We start from the raw sequence: 18836 nt of genomic DNA, 5'->3' as shown, positions 1-18836 counted from the left end.
CGAGAAATTGAGTGCTGCGACTTGGATAAAACGATGTCTCGGACAAATTTACGGTATCTGAAAATAATACCAGGAAAATCCTGAAATAACAGCCACCTCCTACAAGCAAGAAAAATTTGACTGTGGCTGCAAGTGGAAAAATTTGGAAAGCCAGCAATTAATGCCATGTCCAGGTGTGACAGTCGGCCTGCGTGAGGTCATCTCTTCACCTTCAACAAAGCACACACACACACACATGTCATTAGCCAAACTCTAAGTAAAGCTACGGTAGCTTGGTTAATCATTGTAGTGATTGTACTACCACTAACCTACGTTTTCCTAGTTCATCCCACTTCTTTTTAAAGTTACATACATCTAGAATGAACACTCCTACGTTAGCTAGCAATGGTGGGAGCAGCCCTCCGGGTGTATCTTCATCCAATGAAACTGCAGCGGCCCATCGCCGTGAACTGAGTGTTGTTGTAGCTTGTTTACTACAAGAAGCTGGATTTGTTACTGTGGACAAGTGTGCGCTCGGCACGCTAGTCGAGATTTTGCAGAGCAGTAAGTACTAAGTATTATATTTAATTGTTGAAATGTCAGTAAAATCTGTGCCCTGTGGTAAAATATTCATGAAATGATCTAGTATTGCAATGTTATCAAGTTGTTAAGGTTTAAAAAAAAGGTTAGAGAGGTTTTTGCACTTATATAGGTTATAGCTACAGAGTTAAGGTGGTACTTAATTAGTATATTTTTATTCAGTAATTTTAAACTGTTTGACTTTTTTCTTAAATATTGAAGTTTTTGTTGCTATGTTCCATTATAACGATTTCTAATATTAGGCCTAAGTTTCTTGAAATTGCAGATACCTCTATATTGTTAACTTTCATTTTTTATTTATACAAATTGCATGTAGAAATAGGCCATTTCTCTTAATTTTCATCAAATAAATAGGGAAAAGGCTAGAGAAACAGGTAAAATGGGCCAGATTCCCAGGTGTTTTTGTCCAATTTTGGGATGGCTACTGCCCAATTTTCTAGTTAGGTATTGCAAGCTCACACCTGACACCACTGTGAAAAATTAGGTAACTGTGATGCCAAGATAAGGATTTTAGGTCCTAAATGTTCCTAGTATTATTCAGGATTTATTACCAGTCCCTAAAATCTAAACCTTCATAATTTGGCCAAAATGCATTCAAATAGATATTTATTAAGGAATGTATAAGCAAGATTTTATGAAAATGCTGATTTTGCTGCTGAAATGTTGCCTAAGTAAAGATCCTCAGACCTCAGATATTTGCTCATGTCTCTGCACATCAGGTTGCAGAGACCAGAGAATGGGCCAAACATATTAACATTAGCATCTAAATAGATATTGCTGGCATAATAGTCTCAAAATATTCATTTAAATATAATTTTTACATTAAATTTGGATGGTTTTGCTAGTTCTGTCAACAAATCTTTGGACCTCGACATCGGTAATACTGGCAAGTGGCAACACTTTAGGCATAAAAACCTAATCTCAGTGACGTGGCATAGGTACTTGCTTTCAGTTCCCATCAAACAGTCAAATGAGCTTTTTTTGACAATAAAGTGAGTAGACTTTAATTCTACTCTAGTACTCTTAGCCTCTGAAATTTAGTTCATTTATTTTATAATTTAGACAATTTTATGTCTAAAATGTGTTCATATAATCAAATTATTTTTTTTAGCTCTGGTTGAGGTTGGCCGGACTGCACGAGGATATAGTGAGCTGGCTTACAGGACTCAACCTGTTGTGGCTGATATTGTTCTTGCATTTGCTGACATGGGCATCAATTATGATGGCTTGCAGGTAAGGCAATATATGGTATCGAATTAAAATCCCTTTTTATAAATATTTATCAAAAATAAATGATGTTCCCATCTGGAAATCAGACAGTTGTGATTATATTGCCATCTTTGAAATCAGACAGTTATGACATGGTTGACATTTAAATTTTGTATTCGTTAATAAATATATACTGTCTTTTTGTTCATCATTTCTTTTTAATGCAAAAGCTACAATTGTTATTTTCTCATTTTAACATTTTTAAGATGAAAAATGTAAAAGCATATTTGAGTTGATATTTTGTTTCCAGGCCTATTCTCGAAGGGTTGGCCGCAGTGTAGTACCTCCTTCTTCTGTCCAACAAGACAACAAAAGTCACTCCATTTTACAGGTTGGTCTCATATAGCAGTAGCAGTTTGGATCTTCAACTTATTTCTACCTTTTGCCTTATTTTGTATGTATGAACTGTTTGTCTTCTTTGCTCAGAACTTCTTCAAGTAGTTTCCAGCTGATACATTTTTGTCAAAGATTTTGCATTCTGCTATTTTGTTTGCCTGTTTATCCAGACATTTTCAAATCTGTTAATATGAAACAACACTTTAATTTGACTATAGACTGTGAAGCTGTCTTTCTGAGCAGGTTGGCGATAAGAAGCCTCATTTTGGATACATACCTGACAATTTGCCACCTTTTCCTGACACACATACCTATTGGTGAGTTTTTGTGCATAAGTTTCATTCAAAACCATTTTGTGCAGCACTGGTGTCTATAATACAAATCTGACTATTGTGTGATATTGTGTACATACCTTAGCCTCTAAGAAGAGTCCTAAGACCTGTTTTTTTCAGTTTCACACCAACAGTTAAGCAGCCAGTAACGGAGTATGAGGCAATTCGAGAGAAGGCAGCTACACAGAAGCGCGATATTGAGAAAGCACTCACCAAATTTGGGACCAAAACAAATCCCACAGAAAGTCTCTTCATTGCTGATGACAGAGAATTCGCCTGTGAGTCTTTTTTATATGTCGTTCTTGCCTAAATGCTTACAACGTTTCTGCATTACTCATGGTATCGCTACTGTGATACTGTGAGATACACACTGAGGGGAACTACACCTACTGCAACCTCTGATGAATCAAACTACTTTTTACATTATGTTTTAGGTGTAAATTTTGTGGTAACTTTTGCCACTAAAACAGACTCAAAAGAATCCAATATAGGTTCTACTGTATTTTGTTTGAAAGCTATTGCACTTCTACAACTCAAATTATCCTGAAATACATTAAGTACTCAATTAAATTCAATTTAATAATGTTGCTGTAAGAGCTTTCATTTTGATGTTGGCATTGTTGTTGTCCTGGATTAAATGTTATGTAATGATGTTTCCATAAAAACTTTCCTACCCATTTTTGTGGTGATCTGCGTGAATTAAATATAATGTAATAATGTTGCCATAAGAGCTTTACTTATGATCTTTGTAGGGATTTGCGTTGATTCAATGTATGTAATAGTGTTGATGTAAGAGCATTCCTTTACCACACAGTGATCTGCGTGGCGCCGAGCCTCACTCAGAACATGGATGCCCTGATGCCCAGAGATCAGGTGTTCGAGGCTGAACACGACTGCACGGTAGCGAGAGCGCGCCGTCGTCGCCTCGACCGCCTGCACCATCAACAGCAACAACAACAGCTCAAAAATGAACAGGGGGAGCCTGAACAGGTACGTTGCTTATATTTCGGTCATGAAGGCTACGAGTATCAGTTTTATATCAGCTTACATAATTAAACTATGCAGTAACATTGACAGAGCTTGAACTCAATCTTACCATGTGAATTAACGGCAGTAATCACAGGTTGAAATTAAAATTTCTAGAAAAATAAGTATAAAATGCTGATTTCTTTCTGCTCTCTATTTTTTGTATCGGATCTCTCCAGTCCAGCTATGTCTCTATTGAAGAAATTAAATTCTTTGGCATCAAATAGTTGATATTCTTATGATATTATTTGCTTGCTGATGTAATATTGAAACTTAAAACTATAATAATTTGTAGACGTTCTTTCATTATATATTATTATTATTAGTCATTATATATTCATAATAATTGCATCTTAGTAGAGATTTTGCGTCGACTTTTTATGTAAGCTTTAAGTGCCAGTTTTTATATTTTATTTGAGTCATGATCACGTTTTTCTTGAATATTTTCCCATTATCAATGGATTTACTGGAAATATGCCTTTAGCTATCAAGTCATACAATGATCTGATACATACGACGTTATAATATAGGCTTGTTTTGTTAATTTAATACCTATCAATGATCTTGCATTCTTCTTTCTTCGCAACAGGAATTGAAGGCAATGCCTGAAATAACAGAGGTGGACATCGCCGACAACCCTTACCTCCGCCCTGTCAAGCTCCCTCGCAAGAAGACGTCACAAGGCCGCCTCAAGTCACCTGACGTCTTTTCACCTACCCGAGACTCCCACCAGCTCGGCCCGAACATCAGCAGAATTGTTCTCAATGCCAACACCGATCCTGCAAATATTACCGATCCTCGACGATCTTTCCAGTCCCCTAGTCCCCGCACGGACTTGCTGTCGCCGACACTTGAGCGCTTCAGCAGCGACGTTCCCCACGCCGAGCTGGATCTCGAGTACGACGACCAGCCAGGCTATGATGAACAGCAGCACGACGCTCCGAGCCCGGCAATCGAGGATCATGTCATGCATTATGAGGATGAATCTGCTTAAAATTGTCATTCATTTCATGTACGTCAGAATTCAATTCTCCCTCAACGTGACTTTAGAATTAGACTTTTTCTTGCGACGGATAATTTTTCATACTCATGATCATGTTCTCTATAGCCGGGCATCAGAGAAGCTCGTATATAATTGACGTAATTATGTCATTTAATTCACGTCAGAATTCGCTCGTTTTTTCTCTTTTCACACCTTTTCCCAATACTGCCAATTTTTTAACCAATGCTCATTTCCCTTGGTTAAGTGTAAGATTTTCTCAAAACGTTTTTCCAGCTTAATTCATGCAGAAAACTGCGTATGGAACGGACGGCAATGATTGCTTTTTGAATATGCATTATGCTTCGCATCAACGAGCGTAGATTGAGTGAGTAATTTAAATTTATTCCTGGTTAGTACTTTTTGTTCCTAAATACAGTGTGGAGAAAACATCAGCAGCTTTTAACGTAAATGAAATCCATTTATAGCGCATTTTCTCATTTATTGAAAAAATGCCCTATTGTGCTCGTCATGTCCGTCTGTCTGACCTTCCGTCTGTCCGTGACTTCACGTTTTCGTCGACGAGAAAAAGCGCTCTCTATCACTCACTGCAGTGAGTACTGAGTTGTATTTTTTTTTGTGGAAGCCGTCGACCTGACTATCTGCGTGCCTATTAAACTGACAAAAATCTTTCCATCTGACTGTATATGTACAATATTTATTTTCTATTATTTTCCTTCTACTAAAAGTACATTTTGTGAATAAAATTATCGTTCAATTAAATTTTGTATGATTATTAACACCTATAGTATAGTATCATGAAAAATTAAATTTATAGAAAATGGAAAATCCTAGCTATCCTAGGAGCTGGTGAATAAAATATATAATGCACTTCGCACGGAAAGTGAGAACCTACACTCTTCAGAAGCAATTAGTAATAAATTTGGTTAATTAAAAAATATTCTATGTACCCTACAAGCAGTCCGGACCAAAAAAAGGTTGATCTCCCTCCAATTCGCATGAACATCTTGATCATGCGTTGCAACTAAAAGCTTCGATTTAAAAACGGAAAAAAATAATGCTGTCAAGAAAGGAAGAAAAACGTGTAAGTTGCTGGTAACTTCCCGAACTTCCCGAAACAGCGACGTTCTGTTCACAAGTAATCCTCAGCACCAAATCCTCGAATAATTCTAAACAGTAGAGAAGTTCATTACGAGACACTAAACCTCTAACTAAATTAGCGTCCGTTGACGCGTAACTCTAACCGAAAAGAAGGGCGGGCTTGTCACTAAGTTGCGGTAAGCGCCTCGCTCACAGCCTCCGATGCGACACCTGCGTGTCGTGTTGCCGTGGCTTGAGCTGCTTAGTGTTGCGCATTGAAAACATTTTGATGAGGTTTGACGGAACCTTTTGAGACCAAACCAACATTTTGATGAGGTTTAACTGAACATTTTTTTATCAAATACATACGTAAAACGCACTATGCATGCACACGATTCATATTAAATTATCTTCTGGAACACCTTACACATATTTTCACTGTGGTGGTCAATTTTACAATTTATCCTCGGTCCATATTTAGAGGTCTCGGACAAATTTACGGCCGGACCCGCGGCCGGAAAGGTTTTCTTAGTGTTTTCATGGGTTTTTCTAGGGTTTTTGTGTTTTTAATGGAACCTGTTCCTAACTGAACCTAACCTGCGAGGTTTTCGTTGATTGGCGAGGTTTTTTCTATGTTTGGAGTCCGGCGGCCGCGAGACCGGCCGCGGGTCCGGCCGTAAATTTGTCCGAGATGTCATATTTAGCGTCATATTTAGGCGCAAATAAATGCGCATGCATTGGGCGAAGATTACAGTGAAGCTTGAACTCTCTTGTTTGAGATAAATCAATCGTTTAGTATTGAATGACTGGAAATGCTCATGCAGCATAACAATCTCAATCTAATACAAAATTACGCATTTCCTTCATAACTTTTTATCGCATGATAGGTTTATTCAAACTAATAAAATTGTTTCTATTCTTATATTTATTGAGCTCCACAAAACTAGGTGAATGAGTTGTTCTTTGAATTTCGACTATAAATAGGTGAATACAGTAATTAATATTTCAAATGTTATTGAACGCCAGGTTACATAATCTACAGTCGCTTCTTCATAAGCTTTCGTAGCGAAGACTTTTGTTAAATAAAAGCTTTGATCGGAAATTCCCTGACTTACTTAATGCTACAGTAAAATTACAACTGTAAATGCGATCATTATCGCGGGTTCTGTTGAAAATCCAGTACAATTTAAGGGTTCCTCCGCAAACTCGTATAGGCTGAAAAAACTCAATGTTCAGGAAGGATCTTGGATAGGTTAGTTCACTTGTGAGCGCCATGACACGTTATTATATAAAACACGTTATTTATCTCTTAGCTTTAAACACGCTAGGCACATTATTATATAAAATAAATCATCCGTGCCGTTAATTTGTATAAATAAGCGCTACGTACAACTTAGCAATGACAGGTTATACACTCAAAGGAATGAATAGATCATACAGTCCAAATACCGACAGCCTGACGTAGCCCTTATACATCCTTTCGACCGGCCAAACAGGGTCAGATTGACCCACACAGCATCAAAAGTGATCCATTATTTGAACAAAATCCCTCCCTTTTCTGGCGTGTAGTGTCTCTGAATTTTGAAAGGATGAAACAATTAATTCTTACATCGATCTCGGCCACATATGAGCCTGGGCCTTAGTAACAAACCTCATTTAAGCACACGTAGCGGCCTAAGTGCACGTAGCGGATGATTTCTCGTCTGCGATTGGTGGGTCTATCGCAGACAAATTTACGAACTTCTTTTTTTATATAGTACGGCTCTAAGCAAATAAAGAAGTATACACTATAATACACCGTATAAGAATTGATAATTCCAGGCCTTTCTTGGCTCTTACAAATTATGACCGAAGTGCTAAGTACAACAACGAGCACAGTCACTCGGTTTTATCTCTTACAGAAACATGCAATTGGAAGTCAACAGTTGGCTTCATTAATTACTCTATGTAATATGTAATAACTGTTAACTTCTACATTTTATTATTCAACTGCGTTAGTACTAGCGAAGATTTCTCATGCTCACCTAATTTATGCGACAATAATGAATAGTTGTATTGTATTGTAGTCCGTTTTGAGGTTGCTTAAATTTCCTTCGCGACAGGACACTTGTTGCACCTGGATTTATCAAACGAATTTCAACGCGTATAAGGAATAGTTAGAAACTATTCCATTTGCAGTGGCGATGCCGATAGTAATTTGAGAGTGTGTTCATAAAATGCTATTATAAACCATGCACGTTTTCACTATTTAATAATAACACCTTATAATAAGGTAAGTACAATATCTTAAGCCCTATACAGAGGAAATCTCTTGATTAAAAGCTATTGCAAATTACGGCTATATGTCGAACTTTCGCTTGATTCGACAATTTCTTATTAATTTGTTCAACGTTTCAAACCCTTTGGGTGATGCTATAAACTACTGGTATTCAAATTTAAGTAAGACTTTAATGTATACCTCATCAGTAACAGAAGCCTTAAGTGTATTTTATTGCAATTCAGTAATTACTCATTAACATATATATAGCAATTTAAGAGAACAAGTTGAATTTCCGCGTATTTCATGCATTTCATTAATACTTCACGATACTTAGAGCACCAGCGCGATGTAATAACTATAGCCTCTATGAATGCATTACATCTTACCTCAGAAACTCTCTTGAGCTTGATTTATCACACGCCTGTATTATGTATATTGGTATGTACCTGCGCTGGAAATATATATGTTGATCGTTTCACTGCTACTTTCAATCCCACATATCTTTTGGCACATATTACCACATCCGTTCTACATTAAACCAAACTATGGCGCACAATAAATCAGATTTTCTCAGCTAACTTTTCCATCTACTTTAGTCACATTTTAACGTCACCACATTGACCAAGCTTTATATACACACAGTAGATCTTGCACAGCGCACTCTCGTATTCCGCACTCATCAGTCCAGTCGAAGTATGTGCCGTAACAACACTACATATTTTTCCGCACTAACCATCAGCTTATATTTCAATGATCAAATTTCCAAATGATCAAATGATTTCTTAAGAATTTATGGTTTTCGATGCTGTATAATCCTTCAGTACGACGTGCAGTACAGGAGCAGCCCTGTCGCCATCACGAGAAGCTGTGCAGTGAAGTGATGCCTCGTGGCGCTCGACACTTGATTGCACGATACAAATCCAGTGTTAGTGCATTAAACAAGGATTTTTTATTGGAAAGTGTTTATTTGTATGAATGTTTTTGTTAGAAAGTGTTGATCAATATGAATGCTTTTGTTAGAATATGACGATTAAATTACATTAATTAAAAATTATATATGAATAATTCTGTTCGCCAGCGCAATTATTGTTAAGAAGTACATATATTTGATAACTTTGCCCAAAAAGCTAATTGACAGGGAATTGCAAGCAAATGAAGTGCCAATTAAATTCAACAAAATTTGGTTTCATTGAAAATTACTAGGTGAATTTACTTGGCACTGTCTTTCTTTTTAAGTTGTTAATCATTGTTAAGATCACACAACATAATACCGTGATTACGTAATATGGAACGTGATTTTGATTTCGTTAATTTAATGTTTTATTATGTTTCCGTATTTATTTAGACTTACCAGTTACTGAAGTCTCCCAGGTGTAGAAAAAGTGCATCATGGCGCGCTTCTGCTGCTCTAGCAGACGACTATCCAGGAACTTTGCTTTGTCGCGGACAGGTTGTTTCCCTTTTTTGTTAGAAATGTTATTATCAGAAGTAGTGGCAGTGCCAACGGCTGAGTGCCAGGATGCTCTGTCACTTGCAGCGCTGGGATAACCAGGAGGAGCCAAAGATGCCAAGCATTTGACGGTGAGGCGGCCATCTTGGAAGTGTTCTTGCGTAGCTGTGAACCGCAAGCTCGAGACGCGCACCAACAACCCGCCTGGCTGCTCCAGCGGATCGCTCACCGTAACCGACTCCTCCTCGGATACCTTGAAAATTCACGGGTCATAATTAAAGTATGGCAGTGTCAGCGTTCATTAGGCCGTTTGACCAGTCGCTGATTCTTAACCTCGCAGAACATTCACAACTTGTTGTAGGTCTCGAACACGCAACTCACTATTCCAATTTTGCGTTGTTTATCCGCCCAGCTTCCTCGCTGATTTGACCAGAACTGTAGCAGGAAGCTGGGATCGAACCCACTACTTACAGCTCTAGTCGTGGCACTCTAAAGTCTGAAACTGTAACCACTTGGCAACCCCAGTGATACATTTTTGCGCGTAGCACTAGTACATCCTTCTCTCAGCCATACTGGGTAAGGATGACTATGACAAGGGCGAGAAATTCATCGCAATTCGGACAAATTTTTAATTTTTTTTTAAGTATGAAGCTATTCCAGACTTTGATTAATCGTTCATAAATAGAAGCCAATTATTACTTATTATAGGAATACTAGCTTTACATCATGGACATGAAATTCAAGGTTATGATTATGAGGTTCAGTTTGAGTACTTACTTGTTCCTAATCAAAATGCTCTCTTCGTTCTTATAATTATAGAATATTATGGTATTATTACATAAGAACATCTAAATTTTGAATGCCTCATTATGAATAATCCACATAGTCATTGATATTTTTCAATGAATTGCACTTATTCCTCTCGATTTTGGTGGAGCTTCAAGTCTATTTGCGGCTTTTATAAGTTGATTGCGCAATTCAGAGACGACTGAACCTACACAAACCCGAATTTAATACCACCGCTGCCCTGAATTAAAATTAGCTCATTTCCCGAGTTTAGTTGCGCTCTTAGTTGATTTGCGACAATTATATGTTAATTATTTATTCTCGAACTTGATGGAGCTTTTGTATAATATTTATATCTTATATTTTTAGCCATGTTGGGTGCATTTTGTATTGTAAGTGGCAAATAGATGAACTGGATGCAACGAGTTAGCTAATGTCAACCTGTAGTCAATACAGCAGTCGCGTCATCCCGCCATTGGTTTTAAGATCGGAAAAAACCGCTTGCGCCGCGGATCAAACGTCGTTTCTTTTATCCTAAATGTTGCGTGGCTTCAATGAACCGTCGAGGCCTGAATCCACGTTGTACAGTTTGCTCAGCGTTGCACAGTTTTGTCAGAGTGGTACAATCTGTTTAGCGTTTTACAATTTGCTCAGCGTTGTACAATTTGCTCAGCGTTGTGCAGTTTGCTCAGCGTGATACATTGCACAGTTTGCTCTGCATTGCACAGTTTGCTCTGCATTGCACAGTTTGCTCTGCGCTGCACAGTTTGCTCTGCATTGCACAGTTTGCTCTGCAATGCACAGTTTGCTCTGCATTGTACAGTTTGCTCTGCATTGAACAGTTAACTCTGTGCATTATTTGCTCTGTGTGTGAGTCAGAATTCTCTCGTTCCAGCATCTGCAGGCAAGAGTAGCATTGTTTCTGGTTCACGAAATCAGTCATTTTGCCTATAGATGATGTGAAAAACTAAATTACTTCTTACAAATAGTTTAGCTTTGCTGATTGAACTAACACTAACCATTTTTCTATTTCATTCTATTTACTAGAATGAAAAATGACACTACATAAATGGAATAATAATTATGAAAGATCAATTGATTTTGTCTATTAAAGTATTAAATTTCGTCGAAATTAAGCTAATTGAATTATATAAATTAAGTGCTGATGCTATACATACTTGCCGGCCGTTGAGTAGCCAGGAAAGGTGTGCTGGGGGATGTGAAGGGGACGACGTACATGTCACCTCCACCGAGTCATTAACCTTGTACTCCTGCTGCAGACCTGACACTGAGGGGCCCGAGCGAGGGGGATCTGTCATCACACTAATATTATTATAATAATATTAGAATATTACTTATATTGTTATTAAAGTGTCACCTCCACCGAGTCATTAACCTTGGACTCCTGCTGGAGACCTGACACTGAGGGGCCCGAGCGAGGGGGATCTGTCATCACACGAATATTGTTCTAATGATAGTAGAATATTACTCATATTATTATTTACAAATATTATCATTATTACATATTATATTATTATGCTTTTATTAGGACCAGAATGAGAATTAAGTTTTCTCAGAAACAGGGTTATTATTCATTTTGATATTATTACATTTTAGAACTGAGATATTTGCTCCTACCAGACAGTAAGGAGACTGTTTTATTTATTGAGTTCAGGCGATCAAACAATTACGGATAATTTCCATTACCATTGAATACCAAAAATCATTAATAAATACATTAATTATCAAAAACACATGACATAACATATAGTTGCTCAAACAGAAATGTTCAGCTTTATGCTGAAAAATTGCAAACCCAGGACTTCTACCGCCATACCAGCTGGAGGCGGTGTCGCATTTAGACGCAAACAAAAAGATACGCAATTTGGTCTCAAAGTGCAGCGTACAAACCAAAATCCCAGCTGGGTTTAGAAGGTGATATATATTATGTGCAGGCCCGAAGTCTCAAAAATCAAACTCCATAAGCCCGACACTGACCCAGGACCAGCATCGTGCCGTGACCGATGACAGTGGTGAACTCCGGTCCCTCAGCGGACACCTCGCAGCGGTACTGACCGGACGCCTCGAACTGCAGGCCTCTGGCCACCACGTGACTGGCCTCCGACGCGCCCTCCTGACCAACAGCACACCAGGATGACAGTCAAGTAGATTGGTAATGATAATAATGATCAATATATTTTAGTTTGACGATAACAGTGGTCATATTATATTTAGCTTGACGCCTCGAACTGCAGGCCTCTGAACACCATATGATGCTACTGATGCGTTCTTCTAACAACCAGCACACCAAGATGATAGCCAAAAGTTAGGTAATGATAATAATGATCAATATATTTTAGTTTAATGATAATAATGGTCATATTATCTTAGTTTGACGCCACGAAATGCCGACCTCTGGCCACCATATGATGCTACTGATGCACACTCCTGATTACAAGCACACCAAGATGAATCAATACCGCCAGATATCCATAAACAAAATAATTCTAATTTATTTTCCACAATTAAGAGGGAAAAAGTTTCGGACAATTTCCTGTCATTGAAACATGACGTGAATGCAAATAAAACTATTAACTGCAGCATCTAGACCAGATATTGATAACTGAAATAGTTGCATCCTAATTTTGTATTCCACATCCGAACAATGACGGAAAATTTCCTTTGTCCTTGGTAAGCCAGTGCATGGTTTACCATAGAGTTCCTTAAGTGAAAATTTTCAGCTGATTCCGTATTAGTTTTGTGACAAATTTGGATATTGTCCGCAGGTTTGCGCCAGATTCCATATTTTGTACAGCTTTTGTGCCAGATTCGATATTGTGCGGAGGATTATTTGTCTAATGAATAGGAACGTTTTTGCTCTCTTATTACCAATATAAATCAGTAATGCATGGTAGTCTTTTGAAGAATTTGAAAACATTTCAATGAAAAAATATTGGTAACCAAACTTAACATTTCAATCATTAGCAAAACCCACGTCGAAATATGTTCATGCAGCGCGTAAAGCAGCGCTCGTTAGCTGGAACGATGAACGTCAGCACTGCTGATATGTGAGCGACATGAGATGAATGTTTGTACGACGTCCAGTAATGAGGTAGTCTTGTTTTGACTCAGACTGACGCTTCGTAGAAACAAAAGAATGAAATCTTCAAGCAATTGCGAGGACTAAATTATCGGAGCAACTGTTAAGAGCATTGCTGGGAATTATCTATGCAAGCTAGCTAGGTTACCTAATTTTGTCTAAAAGAGATTATTCAACAGAAAAATTAAAAATTTGTGTATGAATACCAACTATGCTGAACAAGGTTCATTTTTTATGAATATCAACGGGAGCCGAGTGTATGTGCTCGTGAAGTTGTTTGTCTAAATGCTAAGTCGCTAGGAGCGTTAAGTTTGTCGTCATTTGTGCCGACTACACAACTGCTAAGAGGATCTCTCTTCAAAAACTACTCTTTTCTGTCCAGCGCGCAGCAACTTACATGAGAAAAATACACGTAAGCTCAGGACACGAATTTCTCAGGTCCTGTTCCCTCCCACTTGTCATTTTTGGTTCCTCTCTCAGCTCGAACAATCGCGGGGAACTTGGTACGAAATTAGCCGCCATAAGATGATTGGAATATGTTCTAATAAGTGCACCTGCACGGCGTGGCCAATCCTGATAGTTTACGATATAAATAATCTAACTAAAATTCTGGATCAGGGCTGAATATAGATTGTCTATTGTTTTTTACTGAGTTACATGATTCTATTTTATATTAATGTCAATTACACACTAGTTGTAACAACACTTATGCTATAGAAACCATATTTTACACATATTTGACAAAGTTTGTGTGTTTGAAGCCTGATATGACAATTATGTAGAGGTGTACAAGAATACTTATCGTTTCGGGATATTACCTGGACCTAAAAAATTTTTCGAGCGGGAGAATAACTGAGGCATTGCAAAACTTAGCGGAAATTACTATATCAAAAATTGATATTTTATTGAGAGCTATAGCTAAATTCGATTTACAAGAAGTAAAATATAGATTTTTTAATTAAAAAAATAAGCCTCTAATGGGATTTTTTGCAAAATTTTGGGTTTGAGCGGATTCTCCTATAATCATTATACATGTGTATATTAACTTTATTATTCTTAACCTGATTCGGATAGATGGGATTCTGAACAAAGTCGCAGGGATTATCTAAACAAACCCGTTAATTTGGTCATCATCATGTTCTACTTATGAAATTATCAAGTCAGATAATTTTTTATTGTTGAATAAAATTTTTAGATAAAAAATGTTTTGCTTTGCTATGTTACAATATTTTAGATAGCAACTCAAGATTAGAACTCAAAATTATAACCTAAGTTGTGTCGTTGATGCAACAATGTTCATTACTAAAGTTCACAAGGTTGGAGCAAGTTTGCACATTGTCTGTATCATTACCGACACTCTATTTAAAATTATCGTCAAGTCTGAATGTAACTCCAGCATTTGTTGCCCAGCAACGTCACCCTAACCCTGGATAATTAGAAGACGATGAACATGTGGAGGCTTATGAACAAAAGAAGCGTTTCTCACGTGGCAGCTTGCACAACTAAATTGTCATTTCAGTATTGCTTATGTTATTCATAATGGGCTTTCTTATGCTTATGAAGAAATATCTCGTTAAACTAGTAATGTGGAGAAAAAATCAAGAAACGTATTGGCCTTTTTAAGTGTGACTTAAAAAATATACTTAAATATCAGGAGCATAGTCCGTAGACTTCTCTTATGATCATCATGAAAAGTATTTATTATTGCTAGTGTAAACCGTTTACATTAACCGTAACAAACACAATTTTTTCCGTTAAATGTACAACTCTTTTTATTTTCTTTACGGTTGGCAAAACTTTAGCGTGAAGACGCACACAAATATCATGTGTGCGAGATCAACTACGTATATATTTGGGAGTTGAGTGGATCGTTTCAAATGACTCGCTCGAGAGACGGACTTTCCGGTGTACGAACCTCAATTTATTGAAAACTGTATAGCGTACATAACTTTAGAGTAAATTTCGTTAGAGCTTTCTCTTGCTCATACACTAACACAGTAACACCTAATGTATGCGGTTTCAAAATATGCCCTTGATTAAATAAACACTGAGAAAAGCTCTTCTTGTATTAAAATAAAGGGGCAGCTGGATGCATCTCATCGCTTCAGCTTACCTCAAAGTTGCCAATTTTGTGGCTACGGACGACGGCCTTACCAAGACAGTGTCGGTGTCGTTAAAATTCAAACTCTATACGGGCTGCTTCTGCTGCTCTTAGTTGACTAATATTTGAATATATTTTCTTACGAATTTATTATGAAACACTACAAATTTTTCTATGCAATCAAGAAACCTAAATCTATTGTATAAAGTTGCGGATAGAAGCGCACAACGACGAAATTTGGGATATTGTGACCAAAAATAACACGTTTGGTTTGACCGGACAACTGTTCCATATGAGGCTGGCAGTCAAAATTCAGCAACTGTCAATGGAAATTTTGACACTTTTTGACATCGCTGTGGGTTTGTGACGCTCGCTATGTTAAATGCCACGGACATGCAAATTTCCCAGGGGAACGTGACAGTGTCAGTGGACATTTTAGTGCATAATGTGCCTGTGCATGAAACTAAAGGAATATTCGCAAATTCATTTTCAATTCTCTGCATGAGATATGCTGCATTTGTATTGTCAGCCTGAAAATAAGTTCTACTTGTATCATTATTATATTGTGATACTTCATACCACATGCAAAAGGATCTAATCGCCAAATCGAAAAAAAACAATAAAAAATTATCAGTGAAATTAATCTGTTCAATAAACCTTGAATTTTCTGATGTAGTAAATGATATGTTATAATAATTATTGACAAGATGTTTACCATGCACTTAACAAATAATAATGCACTGTCCACCATGCACCTAATATAACACCTTCTTTATATATGCATGCCATTTTGTACTCTATATATCACATATCAATATCCTCCATCATAGTTTAAGGAAAATTTCTATATATAAAAAATCAGTATACTGGGAAGAGTCGTTAAAATCCTTGTGGATTGTCCTACGGTCGACGTACTTTTAACAGTAATTTTCGATGTCGCTATCAGACGTAAATCAGTTAATCTTTTACCATACAACTTACATCGACGACGAAGCCTTGGCGCTGAAAGACTTCATGGGAAGGCACTGAACTTTTTAACATGCAACTCACATCAACCATGAAGCCTTGGCGCTGAAAGACTTCATGGGAAGGCAATGAACTTTTTTTCAACATACAACTCACATCCACGACGAAACCTTGGTGCAGTAAGACTTCATGGGAAGGCACTGAACTTTTTAACACACAACTCACATCAACCACGAAGCCTTAATTGGCGCTGAAAGACTTCATGGGAAGGCACTGATTTTTTTTAAATTTTTTAGTACAACTCACATCGACGACGAAGCCTTGTCGCTGAAAGACTTGATATGAAGGCACTGAAATTTTTTCAAAATACAACTTACATCGACGACGAAGCCTTGGCGCTGAAAGACTTCATGGGGAGGAACTAAAATATTTTTTAACACACAACTAACATCCACGACGAAGCCTTGGCACTGAAAGACTTCATGGGGAGGCACTGAATTTTTTACATTTTTTAGTACAACTCACATCAACCACGAAGCCTTGGCGCTGAAAGACTTGATATGAAGGCACAGATCGAGGCACGTATCTGTAGAACTCGAGGTCGTCTTTGAACCATCGCACGGAGTACAGCGATGACTCGCCAGCGTCGTAGTCGCAAGTGAGTCGAGCTGACCCACCTCTCAGCGCGTAGTCAGGGATGACGGTGCGCAGTAGGCGGAGCGGTGACGAGCGACCTGCGTGACGATGGAAACGATTACAGAGAAAAGTATTGTAATTAAATTTATGTATGAATAGATGATATGATATAAGCTTAAAAGTAATTCCAAGAGTTTCAGAGATCACACCAGAGCAGAGCTATAAAATATAGCACAAAATAACGGATATATGAGTGGGAAAGTCCCTTGACACGTACGGCCATGGATGATTGTCTTAATGGTACATTATGATATTCGCGGGCTTGGGTTAAAAGAAAATAAAAATAAAACACGTGGATAGAAACACGTATACAGGAAGATAGGAAGCACGCATTAATTTATTTGCATACAATATATAGATATGGATATGTATATATATGTAGCAAATTACGCTACATCATGCATTTACTACAGTCTGATGTGGTCCTTGGGCCACACGAAAATATATTTTATACGACAACTTCCAATTTAATCACACTTATGCGAGCACGTAACACAAATTTTTTTGTGTCCTCTCGCTTTTGAGTGGCTCTAAGGTTTTTGCCTCCATGTTAGGCCAGTATCGGCATATTTTAGTTCATCAGCTGCCAGTGGTCGGGCAAACCAGGAAGGCTCAGTTACTCCTCGTGAATATATAGAGCTGAGTTTGCGAAATGTAACCATGAGAATCTTGGTGATAAATAATGAAAGCACTTACCAATATCATTATATAGTCATTAACACAGAGAAACAGGGTTAAGGATAATTGCAGGACTTGTGCATGCGCTGTATACATCATAAGATTTTTCAGTTTAAATTGAAGGGCTAAAGGCAAAAATTTGCTTTGGCACACAATGTTAGTATTGATCGGTGTAAAAATGAAATAGCAAAAATGTGCTGACCTGCACAGAATAGAAGTAACAGCACCATGATGCATGACACATGGTCGGGGACACCTCTGCTTTGAGACCTGCAAGTAGACAATAACACTGAAGTCTAATTTAATGTTTATCGCGTAAACTGTTCTTATTAACTGTTGCGATTAATGCATATGAATACATTAGACAAGAGTTTTAAACGAGGTTCTGTAAGCTGGAAGGCTATAAGTAATAAAATTACTAGATTGCTTAAATCGCAAGTTAATCAGGAATTTAAAAGCAAAGAAATTCTTTGTTTTTAAATTCCTGGAAGGCTATAATATAGCTTGTGTGGTAAAAGCTCCTGCATGCTCAGAGACAGACCATAAAGCTGACTCAGTGTTTCACGCTCCAATGCCTGGCTGAGGTCAAGTTAATCTTGCCTTACAGCGTTGATTGGAACCACGACCAAAGTCTGCATCTCGACAAGGTGTAAAGCCGCCATGCTTGAAATTTAGAGCCTGGCGCTGAGCATTGGCGTGAACATTTCGAGTTGAAACTACAGCGCGAGCACGAATGTAAACTAAGTACAGCGATTTTTTTTGATTCTGGCGAATGATGCTGATCAATAATATATAATTCACCATCCTGCTCTGGATCGTTTGTGAAACTTGAAAGTTGCAGTGCACCGAAGCTAGAGCGCTGCTTGCTGCCGCCTCCTGAGAATGGCATCGTATGGCCGGCTTGTGCCTTATTAAGACCCGCTTGTAAAAGGCTTTCTTCGACTTTGTTTGCTCACGCAGATCAAATTTCGTTGGGCGAATTAACTTTCAGGCGTGACTGAGACGAGTAAAAGCTGGAGAACCTTGCACGAGCAGCTCAATTTCGACTTTTTACGATCTGCACGCATAAATGGGCAGAAAAATTGATAAAATTCTTCTTGGAAAAATTCTTCCTCTTCTCCAAACGATTGGAAATTTATTTCAGTATTCTAAGTATGTGTAAATTGGTGCACAAAAA

General features: G+C 37.8%; 2 protein-coding genes across 2 annotated transcripts; one reads left to right on the top strand and one right to left on the bottom strand.

The window, feature by feature from the left end:
- Positions 1-65: 65 nt before the first annotated feature.
- On the top strand, positions 66-5053 carry LOC108680080 (transcription initiation factor TFIID subunit 8). The gene is made up of 7 exons (XM_018168838.2): positions 66-543; positions 1691-1812; positions 2099-2179; positions 2428-2501; positions 2637-2794; positions 3331-3506; positions 4132-5053. Exons 1-7 carry the CDS (start codon positions 360-362, stop codon positions 4534-4536), a joined length of 1200 nt encoding a protein of 399 aa, XP_018024327.1. The 5' UTR covers positions 66-359; the 3' UTR covers positions 4537-5053.
- Positions 5054-8699: 3646 nt separating this feature from the next.
- On the bottom strand, positions 8700-18548 carry LOC108680069. The gene is made up of 7 exons (XM_047882363.1): positions 18461-18548; positions 16811-17019; positions 12117-12252; positions 11490-11564; positions 11297-11430; positions 9234-9585; positions 8700-8782 (listed from the first exon to the last, which is right to left on the bottom strand). The coding sequence occupies exons 1-7, from the start codon at positions 18546-18548 to the stop codon at positions 8700-8702; spliced, it is 1077 nt and encodes a 358-aa protein (XP_047738319.1).
- Between the last annotated feature and the right edge of the window lie 288 nt (positions 18549-18836).

The sequence above is a fragment of the Hyalella azteca genome, unplaced genomic scaffold, assembly GCF_000764305.2.
Source record: "Hyalella azteca isolate HAZT.00-mixed unplaced genomic scaffold, Hazt_2.0.2 contig10289, whole genome shotgun sequence".
Taxonomy (NCBI): domain Eukaryota; kingdom Metazoa; phylum Arthropoda; class Malacostraca; order Amphipoda; family Hyalellidae; genus Hyalella; species Hyalella azteca.
The sequence above is the reverse complement of the archived record's forward strand: the minus strand, read 5'-3'. Positions and strand labels throughout refer to the sequence as shown.

Bases quoted from the DNA above. Each gene is read 5' to 3' on its own strand.
- LOC108680080 (XM_018168838.2), top strand. From the start codon at position 360: ATGAACACTCCTACGTTAGCTAGCAATGGTGGGAGCAGCCCTCCGGGT. The intron at 2,795-3,330 runs GTGAGTCTTTTT...TTTACCACACAG, and splicing joins TGATGACAGAGAATTCGCCT to TGATCTGCGTGGCGCCGAGC. The intron at 3,507-4,131 runs GTACGTTGCTTA...TCTTCGCAACAG, and splicing joins AACAGGGGGAGCCTGAACAG to GAATTGAAGGCAATGCCTGA.
- LOC108680069 (XM_047882363.1), bottom strand. From the start codon at position 18,548: ATGCCATTCTCAGGAGGCGGCAGCAAGCAGCGCTCTAGCTTCGGTGCA. The intron at 12,253-16,810 runs GTGAGTTGTACT...GCTGTTGGTCAG, and splicing joins GCCAAGGCTTCGTGGTTGAT to GAGGGCGCGTCGGAGGCCAG. The intron at 8,783-9,233 runs GTAAGTCTAAAT...CGTGCAATCAAG, and splicing joins CTGGGAGACTTCAGTAACTG to TGTCGAGCGCCACGAGGCAT.